This window comes from Hibiscus syriacus, unplaced genomic scaffold (genome assembly GCF_006381635.1).
Source record: "Hibiscus syriacus cultivar Baekdansim isolate YM2019G1 unplaced genomic scaffold, ASM638163v2 tig00110377_pilon, whole genome shotgun sequence".
Lineage (NCBI taxonomy): Eukaryota > Viridiplantae > Streptophyta > Magnoliopsida > Malvales > Malvaceae > Hibiscus > Hibiscus syriacus.
The window spans coordinates 1,745,245-1,768,002 of record NW_024062711.1 but is presented as its reverse complement, the minus strand read 5'-3'; the positions used below and the strand labels follow the sequence as shown (position 1 = coordinate 1,768,002).

General features: G+C 33.0%; 1 protein-coding gene across 2 annotated transcripts; it reads left to right on the top strand.

Moving 5' to 3' along the window:
• Nucleotides 1-17,056: 17,056 nt before the first annotated feature.
• LOC120121643 lies at nt 17,057-21,571 on the top strand. Of its 2 annotated transcripts, XM_039140960.1 has the most exons (12): nt 17,057-17,479; nt 17,594-17,672; nt 18,208-18,280; nt 18,680-18,769; nt 18,942-19,064; nt 19,254-19,673; nt 19,887-20,284; nt 20,357-20,456; nt 20,565-20,624; nt 20,710-20,796; nt 20,896-21,024; nt 21,180-21,571. In XM_039140960.1, the coding sequence occupies exons 2-12, from the start codon at nt 17,596-17,598 to the stop codon at nt 21,480-21,482; spliced, it is 1,860 nt and encodes a 619-aa protein (XP_038996891.1). In that variant the 5' UTR covers nt 17,057-17,479; nt 17,594-17,595; the 3' UTR covers nt 21,483-21,571. The 2 variants fall into 2 exon arrangements, with proteins under 2 accessions (XP_038996891.1, XP_038996889.1); XM_039140958.1 differs by lacking the exon at nt 17,057-17,479 and having other exon boundaries at nt 17,490-17,672.
• The last annotated feature ends 1,187 nt before the right edge of the window (nt 21,572-22,758 follow it).

The following is a 22,758-nucleotide window of genomic DNA, read 5'->3' as shown; positions in this document are numbered from 1 at the left end:
GTTAATATACATCCCCAAGCCAATTTACACACTGTGCAATGCCCTGCTAGCTAATCACACTGATAGGCTTTGTTGTTGTTGATATCATGATTTTTTTCATTACTTTATGTACCCTATATGGAATACATATCTTACCAACACTAAATATATGAAATAAAAAAGGTTAGATTTTGGTTCCTTGGAATCCAAAACAACTAATATGCAAAGCAACAAATACATTTTACCTAATACGTTGCTTTTCCTTTGAGAAAGCAATGTAAACACACATCTCCACATTTGGATTCACCTAGTTGTTTGTTCTGCTGCAACCATCAGTTCCATTTTAATCCACGATACTCTTAATTTCATGGGTCAAATCAATATTGTTGGACAAGAAAGGATTTTAAATAATAAATAAAAAGGGACTTCTGATATGATATTCCAGCGGCCAAAATAATTATCTAAACCTGCAAAAATACAAAACCTTATCAGCCCCTTTAAAACGTTTTACTGTCACAAACAAGACAGGTATAGCTAAGCAATGTCACTTTCAGCTATGGTTTCCCTTTTCTTGATTCGAGGGAGGGAGAAATGATTAGAAACAAAGTATTACAAGTAGGACCATGATGCTTTTTTTATTAATTGATTATTTGATAATTACGCTCAAACATTCCTTAATCACTAAAACAACTTCATTCTTTTTTTAAACGAGCACGTAGCATTTTCTTTTGTTTGGGTTCTTTTTTACCCTACATTGAATGCCTGATAAACGTTACTTTCTCAGCCGTTGGAGAGGGAGAGGGTGGTCCAATACATACATACATTGTCTGAGGACACAGTCAATATCATCTCATGATTCGGGCTTTAAATAGGCTCAATTCTCAAACCTTCTTTAACCGGACAATTCAATGGATCGCCACCCAGGCTGCCAAGTACTACCTCTCCACAATGCTTTCTTTGTCTTCTTTAGGGCATATGAATCTACAAATTCAATGCCAAAGGAAACAGACGAAAAGTTTGTATGAATGCTTTCAATTTTCATTTATGGTTAGGTAAAAATAAATAAATGAAAATAAAAACACCACTACGAAAGGGTGCACTAGCATTTAGCACAAAATGGCAGTGCACAAGGCAAGCTGTCCAAGAACCGTCCAACTATGACTCCAGTTCTCGCCGTTGATTTTGGGCTTGGGGTTATTTTTTAGTTTGATAATGCTGTATAAAAACTTCAGTTTTGACCGTAAAATTAATGTGTAACAGATAAAAATTAAAAAAATATTATGAAAATGGTAATTTCAAACTAATCGTAAAAACATATTTTTTTTTATCATTTTCATTTCTTACTATGAGTTTAGAAACAAGTTTATATTTTTACAATTGTTGGTGCATGAACTCCACTAATTTCCCTTGAAAAAGAAATTCAAAATTTAATTTTCTTTATTACTTACTATATTTTCTTTCAAAATTTTAATAATAATATACATAAAAATAATTTATTGTATAGTAATTTATTTTTTAAAATTTATTATTTATATATTAAATACTAATGATGAGTTATTATAAAATATATTTTTACTACAATTATATTTTTTATTTGTATTCTTTTTATTTTTATTGTATTTTAACTTGATATATTTCATATATAATAATATTTTCTTTTTTCTTTTTGAATGGTTGAAAATATTGATAATATATTTTTTCTTAATAAATATTTTATATATAAAAATATTACTAATGAGTTATCTTAAAATATTTTTTATATTAATATTATATTTTAACTTGATATATTTTATATATCGTATTATTAATAAGTGAAAATATAATTTAAATACTATATTTTTAATTTACAACATAATATATAAGAGTTAATTGCACCAATCATCCCTAAACTATGATTCTCATTCTAAATTAGTCATTAAACGTTGAAACATTTCAATTCCATTCTAAAACTATCGATATATGTCAATTACGTCCTTCCGCTAACAAAACCGTTAAAAACCGTCAAATTCCATGTAAGCATTGTGTGTATTACATACCTATATGACATGAAATAAATTATAATTAATAGAGAAAATAAAATGGTAATTAACTTTTTTGTTTATAGAATAATAATTAACTTTAAAACCGTAAAATATTTATGAAAAACAATCAAAGCACGATCCTATGTAAGTTTTGAAAACCCCAATCTCAGTTAAAAAAAATCCAATGCCCTCGTAAACTTTCTAATCCCCAAAATCATAATAGAAAGAAAAAAGTATTTGGCGCACAAAAAGAAAAGAACTATTTTAGAATTGAAGTTGACAACAGGTTTTGGACTGCAATAATTCAAGAATTGACCATTCCTGATTTAGGGAATCTATACAATGGAAATATTTTACTGTAATTATTAATATTTTGATTACTTTTGAATTTTATTATTTTTAATAAGTTTAATTCAAAGAATTTTGGTTTTGCTTGCTAGTATCTAGGACTAATCAATAACAATTTGGAACAAATTTTCATCGAAAGATTTGTATTTTATTTTAATTTATTTATATATTCAAATATTGAATGTGTTTGTATATTCAACAGAACTAATATTTATATAAGAAGCAAATTATTCACTGCTTATTTTTTTAAAACTCTTGTCATATGAATTCTGAATGTCAATCTTTCGGTTTCTATTTACTTTAGCTATTATGTTATGTATTGACATTTTTTTTTCACGTTCTATAATTGACTGTGTTAATGAAACTGGAGCTGAAAACGAAATTGATGCAGCAGGTTATCATAGCAATAGTGATTTTAATGATAGTGAGTATGAAATTGAAGAGGATGATGATGTTATGTTTGAGCAAGTTGTAGACGTTTTAATTAAGAGAAATGGTGGACATTTAGGAAGGGAAGGAAATGAACCGGATAATGATGCTATTTCTTCTTCGAATGATCTTTATAGTATCGGTGATTCTAACAAACGTTGTAGAAACACATACATTTCATTTTCCGTATGGATAATATCCTAAAAGATGTGGCATTCCAACTCGGGGTTCCAACAAATGGGATGTTGGTAGTGATGAAAAATGATTACAATACCGTGGAAGCACTTTACAATGAGTTTCTTGGGCAGACGACAGTAAACCCAGATTTAAAAGGGTGACATTTGAGGCTTTGTTGTTGGAGAATCAATTTCAACTCCAAGAAAATAGTACCCAAGAAGAAATTATATATAACACTTGAGCATATATCTTGTAGTTGATTGGGGGAGTTTTGATGTCGGATAAATCCGGTAATGTAGTTCACACACAATATCTCCCGTTTTTGAGAAATTTTGAGGATACGCGTCAGTACAGTTGGGGATCTGTGATATTGGCGTTCTTGTCCCGTGAAATGTGCAAGGCGTCATTAATCGCCAATAATATTAATATATCAGAAATCGGTGGATGTCTGATGTTGCTACAATCTTGGGCTTGGCACAGACTTCCATTTTTAACACCGATTAGTCGAACATCGATTGACTTTCCTCTTGCCAAAAGGTAATATTTCTTTTCTCTATTTTAATTTAAATTGTTAATTAGAATTTATTTATTGTGATTAAAAAGAAGTAACGAATATTTTTTTATTTACAGATAGAGGCATAAAATAGAAAGGACGGCGCTAGTGCATAATAATGTCAAAGAGTTTCGGTTGAAGATCGATATTTATATAAAAAAGAAGGTATATTTTATAATACTATAAAATTAAATTTATTTAAATTAAGTTATTTATTTATATGTATTTCTTTATTTGTAATTTTATAAGTTTGCCTAATGAATTAATTTTTTGGATGCATAATTTTATAATATAAATATAAAAATATTTATTTATTGATTTATTTATAATTTCGTGTCTAATTAATTTTTATAAATATTAATTTTGCAGTTTAATTGGAAACCGTACATGGAGCCAGAAGTTTTAGCGTGTGTGCCGCCAGAGCTTTTGAAGGGTTGTAAAAATTGGGGTATTGTTACACCAGTGATTAATTTTTCTATTGTTGAGATAATGTTTGTGGATCGAGTATTTAGGTAGTTCGGATGCCACCAACCTATTCCGCCCATTCCATGGGATCATTGCCCCTTGCACAGATTAGATGGATGGGGTACGTACAACGTGAATTGAGTTACGAGGTACGCGGACTACATTAATGATTGGAACAACAGAGATTCATACGTACCACTTCTTGATCCAATGCAAGATGATGAATTTAATTTTGAGACTTCCGCTTACCTTCATTATTGTTGGGATCATGGAAAGTCGTACATGACGACATTGGGAGAAAGAAAACATTTTAAAAATATAAGGAAAAAATTTGAAATAGACGCTAAATTTATATCGAGTGGAAGTGGGAGCTCATATCAACAACATAAATCGGAAGCAGCACAATAGTTTGATTATTCTTCTGTTCCGACATACATACCGGAGTTGATGCATCCTCAATCGACGTATGAATTTCAACAAATGACATTTATGATGTCAAATACGACTATTTGTCAGTCTACATTTCCAGGAGGGATGGAAGAGCAAAGTGGTAGAATGGGATAGCATAGTGGTAGGCATATATTTACAACACCAGCTGATATGCCCTTAATGAATAAGGAGGATGAGTACCATACTCCTGAGCAAGCACAACGACCACAACGCATTAGACGTCCACCTCGACATTATCATTCCACAACACCCCAGTATCAACAAGAATTATAAACTCAATTGTTATTTGTATAAAAATTAATAGTAAATAAAATGAGTATTTTATTTTGTTAACATAAGTAAATATTATTTTGGACACTATGGAGTAAACAATATTGGTACTCCTTTCATGAGTATCGGTAATACCTTTGTAATATTTAAATAAACTAGTTGTTGAAGAACGTTAGGCCTGACCAATATCGATACTATGCTCACAATATCGATATTATGCTCACAGTATCGATACCACTGTGTAAAGTAGTATTGGTACTCATTTAAGTATCGATACCTATTTTGTATTCTGTAATTTGAAAAAAAACTGGTAGTATTGATATTACCTAGAGAGTATCGATACTTCTCTTACCTTTGGTATCGGTACCACATGAACAATATCGATATTGTTCATGTATTATCGATACTGTAAGAACATTATCGATACTACATACCGAGAAAACTATTTTTGTTTTCAAATTCTAGTTTAATGGACTTTGAATTAATTTTGAAAACTTTGAACAAATTCAATCAAGTCCAAAATCATTTTGCCTTAATTACTAGTTAATTATTATACTAAAAATATACATAAATCAAGTTAATTATGTAAGCATATTATAAATAAATTTAATTATTATAAAAAAATTAATATATATATATATACGTACATACAATTACATATACAATTACTGATGAGGCCTATATCTTGGTAGATTTGGACATTTTGTTTTTGAATGGCCTTCACCCTACATAATCTGCATATCTTTGGTTGACTTTTCTCTCTAGCATGGAAATCCATACTGGCATGAATACGACTGGACTCAGGTTAAACTTTTGGACTTATACGAAGCATTGGATTTGGTAGCCATTCGTCATGATCCTTTTTCGGCCAATATGATTCATTTGGAATCTATCTGAACGCATAACTATACACATTTAATATCATATGTAAGTGAAAACACTTATCAACATAACTATATACGCTCACACCAGCATATATACATGCAGCGACTGCATGAGCACATGGATATCTCAATGATTGAAAGCGACAACAATCACGACATTTGTGTCATAAATCAACTCTAAATGTTTGACCTTCTCCTCATTTGTTGCGGCGTATGCATGACACAACAAAAGTATGACCAACTTGGTCGAAATTATGAACAAACATTGAGGTTGCCAATCACTCGTTTGCTTCCATTACTTGGACCACTGTAGGAGCCCAAATTTGACCTCTATTTATGAGACACTCAATCTCTTTGCCTTTATCAGACCAAACCTTAGCCAACATAAAATATGTCTCATTCACCACACTCGCTATATGTAGACGACGTATACCTTTTAGTACTGAATTAATGGCCTCAACAAGGTTTATGGTCATGTGTCCATATCGTCGACCCCCTTCGTATGCTTGCGACCATTTTTCTCGCAATATTTTAGAAGCCCACTTCCAAACACACTGATCATCATAAAATGCCTTCAAATTCTCCAACCTATTGTCAAAATTTGGTCGGCGTAGTTCATATCCTGTTTCATAATATATATATTATGTTAAAAATCAACCAAAAAAAACCACATAAATCAATACACACATGTTGAAAATAAAACTTACCCATGCTTACTATCTCACTACGAATGCGGACGTTATGAAACTGATCGATATTATTCTTACCAATATGGCGTATAACAAATGTGGGATATGCATGCGGAGATATCCAACAACTTAATAGTCATTAAATTTTCGCCAAAATGCTTGTTCCTCGATCGAATATCAAGCAAACTCCATCTTGTCGAACAACATATTGACGTAGATTGGTCAAAAAGAAATCTCATGTCTCTATTGTCTCTCCTTCAACAATGACAAATGCAATTGGGAAGATATTTCGTTCACCATCTTGCGTAACTGTCATCAACAATACATGTTTATATTGATCATACAACCACATACCATCTACTTGGACATATATTGCAAAATGGAAATCCTTCTATACATGACTTGAATGCCCAAAATAGTCTATGAAATATTTTCTTCTCTACAACAAGTTAACATTCTTCGTCATATGCATGCAAGGTTTGAGACTTCACTATGGTTCTCGAGATGAATCACTTCATCTCTTGTAACAAATGTGGTAGTTCACTGTACGATGTATCCCAATATCCATATGTCATCTTCATTGCCTTCATTTTCACATTCCAAACATTGTCGTATTTTACTTTGTATCTAAATTGCTTCGAATAGATACAGCTAACATTGAACAAGTGACCATTGGATTCTTCTTAACCAATACCTTTACGTATTCGTATATTACATCAGAGTCCAATAGTCGGTGGTCTTGTTCGATTGAGTTTCACAAACATGTGTGAGGACCATTGTACCTTGTGATGACCCAAGTATTGTGCCTCTGAATTTTGGACACTATGATCTTTCACTTGCACTCTGAACTATATTTAACACACTTTACATATATGGTTTTTTGGTTGGACTCTGCAACATGGACATCATCATGGCCATTGATGCAATACTCTTTAATCGCTAGCGTAGCTTCATATTTTCCCCTAAATTGTATCCCAACAAAAAATTTACCAAAATTTTTGAATGATTCAACCATGTGGTATAGAGGTAAATGTGACATGTCTAGGAATTCTGGTGCCCTCATTGCATCATAGTTTATCTCGTACATATGAGGGGTAGGTTGATATGGTGTCAAAACTTCATCAGTGGCCAGGTTAAGTTCACCACCATAGCTAAAATTATCATCGTTGGCCAAAACTAGTTCCTCAGTTTCTTCATCTTCGCTAGAATCATCATGAATTTCTCCCCATCGATTTTCAACGTCAACATTAACAATCAATTCTGAGTTATATATGTTTCTCTCCTCGTACTCTGCTGCTGTAGATGTTCCACCGACTTCATTTCCACTTTCCAATAGCGCCATTAAATTGTTATCGATTTGTATATCGGGACCTCAAACTCACTTTCGAAAACCATTTGAGATGAATCTCCAGCCACATTTATTGATGACCCAGGAACATCAAATATCTTACGCACATCAACAAATACTCAATAACTGAAATATTTGTTGACTCATGTAATCCAATAATGGTTCCAATATCATCATCTTCTTTAATTGGTATTGCAACATATCTAACTGTATTGAGATATACCATGAACCTGTACCCCAAACCATCAATTGTAGCTCAGATTTTCCTTTCTATCATCTGCTTCATTTATACAAATGTGATGTCCCTTTTGAACATCATATTTATAGGTTTTTTAGACTAAAAAACAACACCGACCTCATTTTTCATAATATGTCAATTATAATGGATAATCGTGAAAAACTTGTTGCTTATTTTCTCTACAAATTTAAAATTCGTATTTAAAATAACAAAATTATGGTACACTATGATCATATATCGTAAAATTGATATTATACAATATAAAAATAATATTAACATAACAACAATCATAAAAATAACAAATATTTATAAAAATAATATTAACGTAATAATCAATAGTCAAATATCTCAAATAAAATTTCGGAAGACAACTAATCAGGTTAAATTTATCAAATTAGCACGGACCGACTGTAACTTTCTTATCTTCTTATTCTTTCTTTATCTTTCCTCTTCTTCTTTCCTATTTTTTCTTCTTCCTTTCTTCTTTTCTTTCTTCTTCTTCCTTTCTTTCTTTATTCTCCTGTTTTTCTTTCTTCTCCCCTGTGCCCCTCCCTCCCTCCCACCCATATAATCCCCTATATAATAACAATCGAACCCCATTATTACCCAACCAACCCACCAAACCTGTGATTGCAACATTATGGCACCAGGCAGGAGAGAGACACATGGAGTGCAGTGTGTCTTTATGGGGGGAGACTCATGGAGTGCAATACGTCTCCGGGGAGAAAAGGGGAGACACATGGAGTGCAATGTGTATTTCGTGTGTACTGTAGCAATCACTTCATTTGAAGAAATAATTCCGAGAGTATGTTATTTTATGAATTAAAAAACCAATTGCATTATCTAAAAAATATCCAAAAAAACACAGTTGAAAATGAAAAAAACTAGAAATCCTAACTTTTGCAGTTAGTTTGAAATCACTGTTTTCACTGTATATTTTTTTATTTTTTATCCATTTGACATTAATTTTACAATTAAAACGAATTTTTTAACTGAAAGTATTTTTAGAAAGTAATACGAAACGGTTCTTAGTTAAACTCAAAATTCTCTCTTTTTTTTTACTTTAGGTTTTCTCATTTATCTTTCCTTAATTTTTTTTTATAGAAAAGCTCTGCTGTAAAGCAATAATGTGTGTTCAGCAATGATGTAAAAAAAATCATTAGAAAAGATGCATGGGTGGCTGGAAATTTGGCCCACTTTTACCACTTAGTTTAATTATGCTGCTGATAAAATCTAATGAAGATTACAGATGCCTTTAACTCCCATCCTTAGCAGGATTTAATCTTAGATTACAAGCATTCTGATCAACATGGAGCTGGGAACCTTATCTGTAACATGTTGTCTACTATGTCTCTGCAGGATTTTCTACTTTGTCTCACCCAAACCCCTGCCCATGTACTCATGGTCCCGGCCTTTTTCTTTTTAACATGTGAACAAACTTGGTCACGCAATCCGCCTCATTCCTTCCCAACCTCTACTTATTTCAATATATTACAGATTTGGGTGACATTTATATGTAAAGATTATTTTTTGATAGAAAGAGAAGCCATTAGTTTATTAAAAAAGAAAAATTAAAATTACAATAAAAGTTTATAACTATAAATGTAAACTAAACATATAATTAACATTCAAGAACCATACAAGGAAAAAGTTAAAAATATGTATAAAAAAACTCGAACAAAATATACATACATATAGATTTGACTGCATTGATAAACTAACCACACCATTAGATCAAAATACTAAAAGATCACCGACAATTGCAAATCAGAGTTGAGTGTGAGAAAATTATCTTCGAACACAAACCGCGTATTTAAATCAAATCTTACTATCCAAAGTAGAAAATATCAGTAGGATAATAAGGAATTATCATCTTAATCAGTCGAAACAACGTTAAATCTAGCCTCACAAAAATTAAACAAAAAAAGGGACAAACGATCATTAAAAAAGAATGAAAACGTGCCAAAAAGACTAAAAAAATATAACATAAAGACAAAGAAAATGTCTCATAAAAAAATTATTAAAAACTAAACAATAACAAAAGAGAAACAAATAGAGAGAAAAGGGACAAGCGACACAATTTTCTTAAATACGTAGGTTTTTGAAAAATGAATAAAAAAATTAATTAAAGAATATAAATAAGATAATACTGATTTTTTTATTAAGATAAGATAATTATAAAATAATATTTATTCTAAATACTCTCAACCATTTGACAATGAACGCTTAATCATCCTGCTACAACCGCTGGTGCTTGAACTCATGATATATCTAAAAACAATAACGATTCCTTTAACCACCGAGATAAATTGGTTTATGCAATAATACTGATTCCTTTATCTTATAAGGGGAAAAATAAAAAACAGGCTTGTGTATGCAAGATGCTTGATATGCCCAAAAAAAACCATACCCTAGAAAAGAATGTGATTTGCAGAGAAAATAAAGCAATTTTATTGATATTATACTATATTACTACAAAATGTGGTTAGTGCATTGAATGATGAAAGAAATATAAATAAGTCAAGAAACTTAGCTACCTGAAAGCGTTGACTATTGGTTGCATATCATCTTTATCAGTATGCACATATCATAGAATTAACTTTGGTTCCATGTTCAGATCCAGAGAATGGTGAAATCCAGAAAGCTATTGAGCTGCTGCTCTCTGTTAATGACAATCATGTTTGGTTTTTCTTCATCAGTTCAGTTAAATGACCCTGATACCATACTTGCTGATTATTGTTTTTCTGTTTAATAATATTGGGTTTTTGTTTCAATACATGATAATTTATTCTTTTTTTTTAATTGGCATAGATTGGTACTTCTGGTATCCCCTCTATACTTGTGCTTGTGTTGTTAATCTGCTAAATTGGAGAATCTCCCCAAAAGGATCAATCAAACATATTGCAAAAGTAGGACTGTGCCTTGGAGTGTTGTTGTTTCTTAAGGTTGTGGTTGAAGATCAAGTAGGCAGGATAGATGGATTCTGGTAATTAGATTTGCGGGAGAGAGTTGTGAGGGAAAAAACTGGAAGTTTGTTGGTTATCATCTCTATGATTTTGCATCTGTTTTCTTTATCAGAACCGATAGATCACAAGCCAGGAAGGAAGAGGGAAGATGCTGTTGCATATGGTGAGATGCTACAACAAGTTTTGTTTCCATTTCCATCAACTTTCAGGGTTGGATGTTTGTGAGGAAATGAAGAGTGTTAATTAGTGTTTTCTGATTAAATTTGTCAAAACAGGAATGGCAAGCTTAGTGGGTTTCAGTTACGGGCTTCCTTTTGTGTTCTTTGTGATTCAGAAAGGGGAAATGCGCTTCTGAAAAACAGCTGAGGATTCCTAGTCCTCCCAGGAATCTACCTTATACCTTACCAACACACTGCACTCATCTTAGAAGTTTGCTAATGAAAAATCTGTATTACTTATGAGGCAATACTGAAGCTTAATCTTGTGAGAATTTTGCTAATGAAAAATCTTCCCTACCGAGTTGCCATCCCTAACGGGCTCGCAACAATATTCGGGCATTATTCTAGTCCACCCAATGAAACGCAATCATCCTAAAATTACAAGGGTGATATTCCAGAACCAATTTGCCAATCAAGCATAAAACATTTGATATGGCAGAATGAAGTCGTGCACTTTCTAGGGTTAAGTGGTAATAGAAAGCAATGAATGAATGAATCATTGTACTTGTCATATTAATGAACACAAAGCCTCAAACCAGACCTTTTTCACACAATATTTGCATGCATTCAAGCTTCAGGGGCATGAAAAATTGGTAGTAGAAAACGTAAAAAGCTATATCGAGAAGCAATTCTTACCCAGTTCTAACAAAACTCAGCAACCCATAAAAGCTAATATTGAACATTAACTGGTTCGCATCTGCATACCCATAAAACTAGATCAAAGTTGAAAATAAACAACGAAAACTGAGCTAGGATGATGCCACTGAAGCAGCTGTTCTTCCTTTGTCGGGAGGAAAATTAAAAAGAACATTAGAGCAAAACTAGTTTCAGGCGTGCACACAAGGGGCACGTTGATATTCTTTGTAACGTTCCAATTTTATGGATATTAACAAAATAACAATCCAGAGCTGCTTGAGCATGCCTGAAAAAATGTGGGATTTCAGGCTCTCAGCTTCTATGTCATTCTCCCTGAATAGGCCAGGTCCTTTTTCATTAATTCTAAGGCCTGTTAAAAGAATCCTTTGAGCCTCAAAACATCAGCCCAATGAAGAAAATAAAAAATATTTGACACATAAAGAAGTCCCAATTATAAAAAAAAATCATCTATTTCTTTTTAATACATAACTTTACGTTTTCTTAAATAAAATAAAAATCAATTAATAAGAATGTATATAAATTTTGATATTTTAATAACCAAATTACTTGCCTTAATTTTTAGAGTTAGAGAGAAAATTAAAACTTTTCAGAGAAACTAATTCATATAAATTTTTACTTTTGTTTATTAAGTTAATCTAATTTGTCAATAATTAAAATTTTATATTTATTATAGGCATTTTATAAGATTCAAGAGTTTAACTTGCTAGTGTAAATTATCTAAGATTTCAATGCCCAAAAGGACTAAGATTTGTGGCTTGAATTCAAGTTTTGGATTGATCCAATTTATGCAAAACATGTTACTGAGACTGAATCGATCAACTCCTCAGATTTCATCGTTAGTTGAATGATCATTGTATCTAAGTTTTAGGATTTGATACAACCAAAGCACATTCACTAATAGAAAATCAAGACCGAAAGGATGCAAATTTGTTTATGTTTTTCTAGCTACTTTACACCCTCGAATGAATCATGAGATGTCAAAATTAAGAATGGTGAAGGTGGGTATATTCCATCACCTTTGTGTTTTCCTGCTCTCTATCCTTCTTTGCCCCCATTCATTTTTCTATCGCTTTTTGGAGCTCCCTTTATTCTATTATCTTCCTTTGAGGAAAAAAAGTTTCAGAAAGAAAATCTGCTTAAAGAGAGTTGAAAGTCACCCTAGCCCTAGATTTTATTCTTCTAGTTTTATCATTTTCATCAAAATCAGTGAAATAAGCAATGCTTCAAAATAGATCTGATACGGGTTTTCAAAATATATGTTTTACTGTGTTCTTTCCATTGATATAACTTGTAATAACAAAATATTTACTTGCACTTTAAAAGTAGCAGTCCATAAAAGAGAAAAAGGAAAAAGACGAAATCTTGCTTCTTCCTTTTTCCCTTTAGTTGATTGTTGGGAAAGAAGAGTTTTATGTCAAGCAAATTTAGCAGCCTACAAGGTTGTCAACCTTTCTCATTTCTCTCTTCAAAAAAAAAAAAGTTACATTAACTTTTCTCAGAAATTTTCAATCTGCTGAAATTAGTACTGCTGCCAATAGCTGCTAACTTTCACATGTTCTTTCTTGACATAACCCCATTTCTCTTTTATCATAGAGTTATTCTTTTTTTTTCGGCGAAGGCATGATTTTTAGTCCTTTCTTAATCTATGAGACATGTTTCAGGATATGACAAGTACTACATAGGCTAAAAAAGAGTCTTGTTTGTGGACCTTGATGATGGTACACTGCTCCTTTGTATTTGTTTGAACTCTAAAGCGGATGATTCGGTACACTCAGAAAATTCAAACAAACTGAGGTTAAATATTGTAAATGGGATTTCATTGCCTAAATGTTCTTTATTTACACTGCACTGTATACCATTATGGGCGATTAGGACCATGACAACAAAGAAATAATAAGGCCCTGAAAATGATTTATCTGAGAGGAAATCAGACATGTTGCAAGTTGGTGGATATTGATAAGCCTTCATTCAAGGATTAAAATAGTAGCTCAATCGAAGTTTTAATGTTTTGATTTGATTGTTTTTGTAAATTAATGGCATATATTACATCAAAAACATTGTTAAAACTACAGATTATGTCTTTTATTTTGATCCCTATAGGATCCATATGAAAGAGAGATGGGAGTGGGGGCAGAAATGGGGAAAGGAGAGATACCTTTTGCTGGTTATGATTGGCATTGACTCCCTTGTCCTAATATCTTTGGAAAGATTACTTTTTCGGTCACACCCTTGTAACTACCCCCATTTGCATCATAAGCTCATTGGCCACCCCTTTCCCACTTTCCCACTACTAAACAAACAATGCCAAATTGCTTACTGCTTTATGCTAATTGCTAACCCTCTTTGTTTCGCTCTCTTTAATAGTCAAATTAATGGTAGCTTTTTCATTTTTACTGGAAATTTGTGGGTTTGTTTGGCCAACTCAAGGCACTGTTTTAGTCCCTCCTCCAACTCTATGAAGCTTGACAGATGCATGGAGACTCACTTCCTTTTATGTTCTGAATCATGTTTTGGAAAATAAAAAGAGAGAAAAGTTGTGTGATTTGGGCAGTTCTTTATTGTTTATGTGTTGTCCTTTTCTTGTTATGGAAAGCTGGTTTTGTGTGCGGAATGATGGTAACAACTAGGAAATTTGATAATCTGTGTCTACATGCATGACTCACGGGCCCAAGACTGATATATTATCATTATCAAATAATTTCACCCCATAAAATTACTGGCATTGTTAGTAAAGAAGCATGAATACTTTTGTAGGAACCAAGGAAAAAGTTCTTTTTTGAAAAACTGTTGGTATGCTTATCTATCTCACCTGAATAAGGATAAGAGTATGTTTCATTTCTATCAAGTTATTTCATGTATTTAGAGGTTTATATCTTAATACTCATATTCAAATATGTGTTCAACATGAATATCATACATGTATACTTCAAATAAAATGAAAAGACAAACATCAGTTTGGTTAGAGATTTTGTGGTCAGCTATATATGAATAACATTTTATAACAGGACAGATTGAGTTATAGTCTTGTTTCTATATGAAACAGACAACAATAGTAGCAGAAAGAACAAAGAAACACCTAATAGCAGAGTCCTCCGTATCTGGTTCCTGAATTTTACTAGCTTCCATTGAAATCATACATATTTTGTTTTCCTTTCTATTTTGTCTTCTTTGATCACTTGAGTTGAATATTTTAGTAAATGAATTTGAAATAAAACTTGCTATTACTGAGGCATTACAAACTTGATTCAAAAAATCTGGAGAGACCTGGGTAATCTAACCCAAATCTTGTGCTTATAAACTTACAACGTTTCCAAGGAAAAAAACCCTGTATTCAATTAAGCATGGAACTCCGTGATTGTTAGATTAGGGGATGTTGATTTTCGTAATCCTCAATTGAAGAATATCATTAATACAACTTCATTGTTTCATTGATCTATATGAAGTATGTCTGTCAGTTTCATTTGAAAAAAAAAAAATTAAAAGATTCTCTTTACTTACTCTAAAGGCCAAATTGTATAAGATACCATGTTTTCTTGGTAATGCCATATCTTTGTCATTGAGAAGCTACTCGATGACCTTGACTTATATAAAAATCTGGATAATAAGATAAAATAGAAGTTTCATTTGTTTATGATTTAAAAGGACTGCAAAATTTTCAACCCTTTGTTTGTGAAGTTTAAAATATCATAGATTCAGATACATCCAAAAGCTCAGTTCTGGTTCTCTCTCATTAACCCCAATGGAAGAATAACTTAGCATGAACATACGATGATGAAGTTAAATACCCAGATTATGTTAATCAGTTTCAGAATCTCATATGCATTAATGCTTATAATCTCATATTGATAATAGCAGCATCCAATTGATTGATTAGCCAAAAATTTCTGTTGATATAAGGCATCATGAATCCTCAAGTTTAATCATTTAAGACATCATTTCTTTTTCTTTTTTTATTTTCTCAAAGCTACATTTGTTTATAGACTAGGCTTTTGGATTTTTCTGCAATCTCAATATAAAAGGCTTTTGGGTTATTGTTGTTGTTGCAGTGATAAAATATACTTTTTCTAAGAATTTGTGTATGAAAACAAAAGGTAAGACCATGCCACCTTGCAATTACACACACAACCCTATATTTCTTTAATATTTACTGTGTTGATCCTTGAAAAAGGTCAAGCCCCATAAGCATTTTTCTAATTATTTTATTTCAAGTGCGTGGATTCTATGACAAACATTAGTCTCTTTGGTACTGAAAGACAATCTGGGTATATGCCTCTACGCCTATTCTCTCCAAAAAAGTAGATTTAGACAAAGAGAAACCACAACACTTCATTTCCTTTTAAGCAGTCTATGCCTCCTTTAAACTTCTCTTTTCATTCTTTTGCGGTGAGAGTTTGTTTTGTTTTTAGCGTTATTATTCTTAACAACTCACATTTGGACATAAACGCATTCTTGATTAGTGTTCAAAATCCTTAATATTTTTGGAAGGACTTGCCTCAGACTATTTTCTATCTTGAACAGTTAATCAAATCTACAAAAGAATTGTGATTGTTTAAATTGGATGTTAAAATGGGTTGCACGTTTGATGATATTAATCAAATGCAAGTTTGCCTACTGGTAACATAAAATTATTTGCCACATAAGTTTTGCAGATTAGTTGAAAACCAACTTAATTATCAGCTTTTTTTTCCAAGTGGATTAGGCTAACTGTGACCCTTTAGTTGAAACATTTTAACAATTGATCAAACTAACCCATCATTCCATCTATGATAAGCAGGTTTTTTTACTATTGTAAGCCTAAACCTAGAATAACCAGCAAATTATTAGTATTTGATTTCCAAGGGCAAAACTTTATCTCACCGCAAGGTAACCAATGCCATAAAATAATGAAAAAGGGTAAAATCCCATAAAACAAATACAAATTATTAGCCAAAATAATAAGGTAATTCGAATGGTTAGTATCTTACAACTTACATTTAATGTATAAAAACTTTATCTCACCGCAGTATGACTGTATGAGACAGGGCAGTATGAGACAGGGCAGTAGGGGGACGGTCACCAACTCCCACTTGCTTTCCACCAAGGGAATGACTATGGAAACTAATGGTATTCATTCATAAATGCTCGCTTAGACTTTAGACTAAAATTTCTTTACGCTAAACTATTATACACAGTTGTAGCCACTATATATCTTCGTGTCATATGTATACTTTTGACTTCTGCTTGAGTGAAGAGAAGTAGAGAAACTGTCCGCTTTTGGCCATTTGACACATTACACCAATTAGTTTAAAAGCCAAAGGTTGTGTTTATGCTAACTTTCTTCTTCCCTTGAGGCCCACGCCCTGCCCTGGTTTTACTTCTTTTTACAGTTAAACTAGGGAGAGATAATTTCCTCCTTGCAAAAGCTAAAGGATTTATAAATTGCCTTGAGTGAAGTTAGTACCTTGGAGAAAAGGGAAAGAAACACTGCCCATTGCCCAAAAGCCAAAAAAGTCTCATATTTTCTGAGCCTTATTAGTGGGGTTTTTTAATGCAAACGCAATATCAGTCCTCTGCTAAGTTTCAGGACATTTTAAGCAGCAAAATGATCAGTTTTTATTAGTAGCTCCTGGAAGTCCCAGTACTCTTGAAAATGCAATAAGACAAGTTTAGTCTTGGAGTCCAATCACGGGTCTCTGCGTAAAAACATTTCTTCTCTGCCCCTCTCTCTCTACAATTGTTTACCTACTCCGTCTTCCTCAGAACCCTTTTCTTGGTCTTCCCCGTAATATTCTTTTAGAGACTAAACTGGTAAAGTCTTCTACTTTGTTCCATTTTCTGCTGTCCATGTTTCAAAAGAAATGTTTTTATGGTTGGTTTTTCTGTTATGTTATGAACAAATTTCGTCTGATATTATTTTCTCAGTGATGGGATTTCAAGGCAGCGCAGAAAGTAAAATGTTGGGATTGAGAGTGACATCATCAAGGCACAAGCGATCAAAGAGGTGACTGTTTATAAATCTTTTGTTAGTTTGCCATCAACTTTGCTGTACTTTGCTGTTATGAGTTTTCTCTAACTGGAAGGGTTTATGGGATGAGGTTTTGCTTGAGAAAACTTGCAACTTTGAGCATTTTCAGAAGTAGAAAACCTGAAGAGGCATTTGCCAATTCTCCTTTAGTTTGGCTCCATGTCCCTACTCCCTAGTTTTGCTTTGTCATTAATGTTTTGATGTGATATTAATAAATATGGAGTAACAAAGGGGAGTTTCGTAAACCATAAAGGTACTTGAAATTTGGCTTCTGGCATTAAACGTCACTTTACTCTCCTTACAATAACATTTGCAATTAATATGCCATTGATGAATTACTTTAAGAAAAGTTAAAGTGAAAACCTTGGTCTTCTTGCTTGTAGATGTATGTGAAAAGAAAAAAAAAAAGGTTGTCTTTTTTGCTTAAAGGGCTAAAAATAGCAATGACAACCCTCAAATCCTGCCTTTTGCAAAAATTATCTTTTGATTCTTGAATTTTGTCACATGGCAGCTTTCCTGGAAAGAAAAGAGTTGAGGAAGATAGCTTGGATAATTCTCCTGAAGCATCAAATCGTATAAAGCTGGTAAATTATTCCCTTTTTCCTCAAACTCTTGCAAGTAATGTGTAAGATATTATTTTCTACAGTTGGTTTGAGACTTCAGAGCATAAGAACATATGATAATTTGATTATCTTATTGGTACTTTGACTAATAACTTATTTCAAGGATCTCTTTTTCCCTCCCTCCCTTTGTCATGTTCTTTTCCTTTTCTCTTTAGCTCCTCGCTGCTGCATAGGATGGTAAGAGTTGGTGGTTCAAAAAGGAACCATATAATAAAATTATTTATTTTAAATTATGCTTTTAGCTCTGAATCAAGTTAGATCTGATTAGTTCTTGCTATGGACTAATTAGTCAACATTAATATGCTCCTAGAGAATTTTTTACAATCGGAAAAGGGTCTGATTTCTATATCTGGTTACTAGGATATGGAGCACCTGAAGGACTCTGTTAAAACTCAGAAGAAACAATCTCCCGCTCCCAGCACCGAGGTCCAAAAGTCTTTGAAGCAAGAGGTGTGAAATTAAATTTGTTTTTATCGTTTTTACTAATCTTTAGACATCACAGGGCCTTAATTCAATTTGGGAGTGGTCCAATCATGTCTTTTATGACCCAAAATTAGGCCACAGTTCACAAGTAGCAAAGTTCTATGATTTATTTTTCTCTTGCCATAAAACTCTTGTGCAGATTTTACAGCTTGAGAAAAGGTTACAAGATCAATTTGAGGTTCGCCGTGCATTGGAAACAGCATTGGGTTATAGAACTTCTTCCCATGAAGACAGAAATGAAACATCAGTGTCCGTAACTAAGGTAGTTCCTCTAAACTCTTATTTTCCTAGGAGTTAGTTGTTAAGACTTTCTGCTGCTGTCTAGTGTTTTAATGGTATTGTTCCCAGAACTGCTGCTTCTATCCTTAGTGGACAAATGAATTTTCATTTATGCCAATGCTTATATGTTCTTCATGCCTGCCTCTTGACAGTTGGCATTGCTTTTCTGCAGCCAGCTGCCGAGCTAATCAAGGAAATTGCCTTGTTGGAATTGGAAGTTGTATATTTGGAACAGTACCTTCTCTCGTTGTATAGGGAAGCCTTTGATCAACAAGTGTCTTCTACATCGCTGTCTAAAAGGTGTGAAAGGATTAAAACACCAACAGATTCACCAAGAGGGAGATTTCCGAAAGTTTCCAAACCTGATGATGCATCAAAAGTTGAAAATTCAGCTCTACGGTCTGGTTACCTTGACAATTCATGCAAAGCGCCTTGTGGCTTTGGAGAAGAAAAACTATCAGATTCTGGTGTTCACCGATGTCATTCCTCACTATGTCAACATTCAGTATATTCAAGTAGAGTCGTACCTCCAGAAGAGAACTTGGCTAAAGCCATACGGACCTGTCATTCACAACCTTTGTCCATGATGGAGGTAACTTACTTTTAGCATGTAATCTTCTCAAAACATTTTTATTAGTTTTACTTCGCATTTTTGGTTAGTTCCGGAGTGCATCACAATAAACCATTAGTCATTTATAATTTCAGAACAACTGTTCAATTTATGGGAGAACAATCTCTCATATAATAGGTATTACAATTTGAGGATCTTTGCTTGTGGTTGTAACTTTTTCTTGGTTCTCTACAATATGAGCAGAACACATCGAATGTAATCAGTCTGGCTGAACATCTTGGCACTCGCATTTCTGACCATGTTCCAGAGACCCCAAACAAGCTTTCTGAGGATATGATCAAGTACATGGCTGCTATATATTGCAAGCTTGCAGAGCCACCGATCCAAAACAGATTATCATCTCCCAATTCATCCACATCATCAGTCAATGCCTTTTCCCCACCGGAACAGCATGACATGTGGAGTCCGGGGTTCGGAAATAATTCCTCTTTTGATGTACGATTAGATAACCCTTTCCATGTGGAAGGACTTAAAGAGTTTAGTGGACCATATAGCACTATGGTTGAAGTGTCACGGATTTTCAGAGATAGTCAGAAACTAAGTGATGTTGAACACTTGCTACAAAACTTCAGGTGTGTTTTTCGCAAATGTCACAAGAAAAAACTCTCTGTTTTTCATGCGTTCATCGAATTGTTTTGTTATAGGTCACTTATCTGTCGACTGGAAGAAATTGATCCTAGGAAGTTGAAACATGAAGAGAAGCTGGCTTTTTGGATAAACATACACAATTCATTAGTGATGCATGTAAGTGTTCTCATTGACGGAAAGAATCTGATATTATAGTGTTGATTCCAATTTTAATGGAATTGATTGTATTCAATCTTTCTTTTCTTTTCCTTTCCTCCATAATAGGCTTTTCTGGCTTATGGTGTCCCACAAAACAATGTGAAGAGACTCTTTCTACTGTTGAGGGTAAGAACAACTTGTCTCGTTGTTGCATCTCTTGAGCTGTGAAACTAGATTGGTACATGTTATCTTATGCTCTTTTACTATTCAGGCTGCATATAACATCGGGGGTCACACCATCAGTGCAGATACAATACAGAGTACCATCCTTGGATGTCGTATATCTCGTCCTGGACAGGTAAGATCTTGTAGAAACTGGACTCTAGATTGAAATGGCCATTGAGCTTGATTTAACTCATGTTTTAAAATGGTGCTGATGAAGCTTTCCTGCTTGTAGTGGATTCGGCTATTACTCTCTTCAAGGACAAAGTTTAAATCTGGAGATGAAAGGCAGGCATATGCAGTTGAACATCCGGAACCTCTTTTACACTTTGCCCTTAGCACGGGAAATCATTCTGATCCTGCGGTACTATTTCTTCTTCCATCAATGTTATTTTCCTTACTATTATATTACCAGTGATTTCTAGGAACCAATTGAAAGATGTTAATTTTGGTTTCCCATGGTGGTTTCTTTTTGTATGAACATTATCAGCTTTGTAATATATTTTACCTTTTCTTTAGATACGTGCCTACACACCAAAGGGAGTATTTCAGGAGCTGGAAACTGCAAAAGAAGAGTACATCCGTGCCACATTTGGTGTCCGCAAAGACCAGAAAATTCTGTTACCTAAAATTGTAGAGTCGTTTGCAAAGGATTCTAGGTTGTGTCCGGCTGGTGTCACCGAAATGATCCAGCAATCTTTACCCGAATCACTTCGTAGGAGCTTTAAAAAATGTCAACTAGGAAAACCACGCAAGAGCATAGCATGGATTCCTCAAAATTTTACCTTTAGGTATCTAATATCCAAAGAACTACTAAGATGAGTTGCCTGTATGCAGGTGTTTCGGCATGATGCAGTTTCCAAGTATTTCCATTTTGGAAGATTTCAGATTTTTGCTTGTACAAAGTTGAAATGAAAAGGGAAAACGTAGGATATAACCATGTAGCATCATTTTGTAATGTAATTGTTATTGTCCTTTTTCATGCGAGAGGCAGAACCAGTTATTTATGTAATGTGCATTGAGATTTGTATATAACTTGTGCTGGTATATTTCTATTAGAGAAGTCATCACACAACTTGAACACCAGACTCAAAAACTATTGTTCTCGACTTAAATTTAGTTGGTTTCTAGCATCAGCACGTGACCCCGTATCATAATTTGGCTTAAAAATATCTTGCCATGGTGGTGAAATCTGGGTGATGAGATTTTAATATTAAATATTTACCCTCATTTATTGTTTGGATATTATTAATTTATATTTATTTTGAGTTTATTTTAGATAGGAACTTCCTTGGATTAATTAGCCTAAAAACTAGTAGATTTCAAGGTCCATTCATCATCTTATAGAAGACAAGCAGAATTACCTTGTATTTACATGGGACAAGGTTATCCAGAAGATGAAAAAGAATTCAACCATAAGACTTAAATATTTATCTTTTGTGATAAACTTTTTTAATTTATGATTTTTAGTTTGATTGTTCTATTATTATTTTATTTAAGAATTAATTATTTTATTAGAACTCTTATTAGGAATTTTAATTTAATTATTTTAGGAATTAGTTATTTTATTTGCTTAAAACTATGGGTGACAATCAGGTTGGGAAAAACCAAGAATAGTGGGGATCCGAATCGACGGGATGGGGAATAACCAAAATCTTCACCCACGGGAATGGGGATGGGGGAAGTTTTATCTCGAAGCTCAAATTGGGATGGGGATGGGGATGGGAACGTGGATTGCTATATTTGAACCGCTGGGATAACCGTGTAGATCCCCGAAAAATATCCGTAAAGATCTCTGATATTTTACAAAATTTTAAAAATATATTTATAATCATTTACCTATATACCCTTAATATATATTTTAATAAAAATATATATATGATAAGATTGTGAGATTACGTGTTGCCCACTGTTACATCTCAAAGGAACTAAAATTGAAGTTTATATCTTTTCTCATTTAATATACATTGATTTGTTAAGATTGAAAATGGTTAAGATTATACATATACATTGGGTGTTAGATGAATATTGACGTTTGAAACTTTCATATTATAAATAGAAACCAATTTGTGACAATCTGATATATCTTACAAATTTT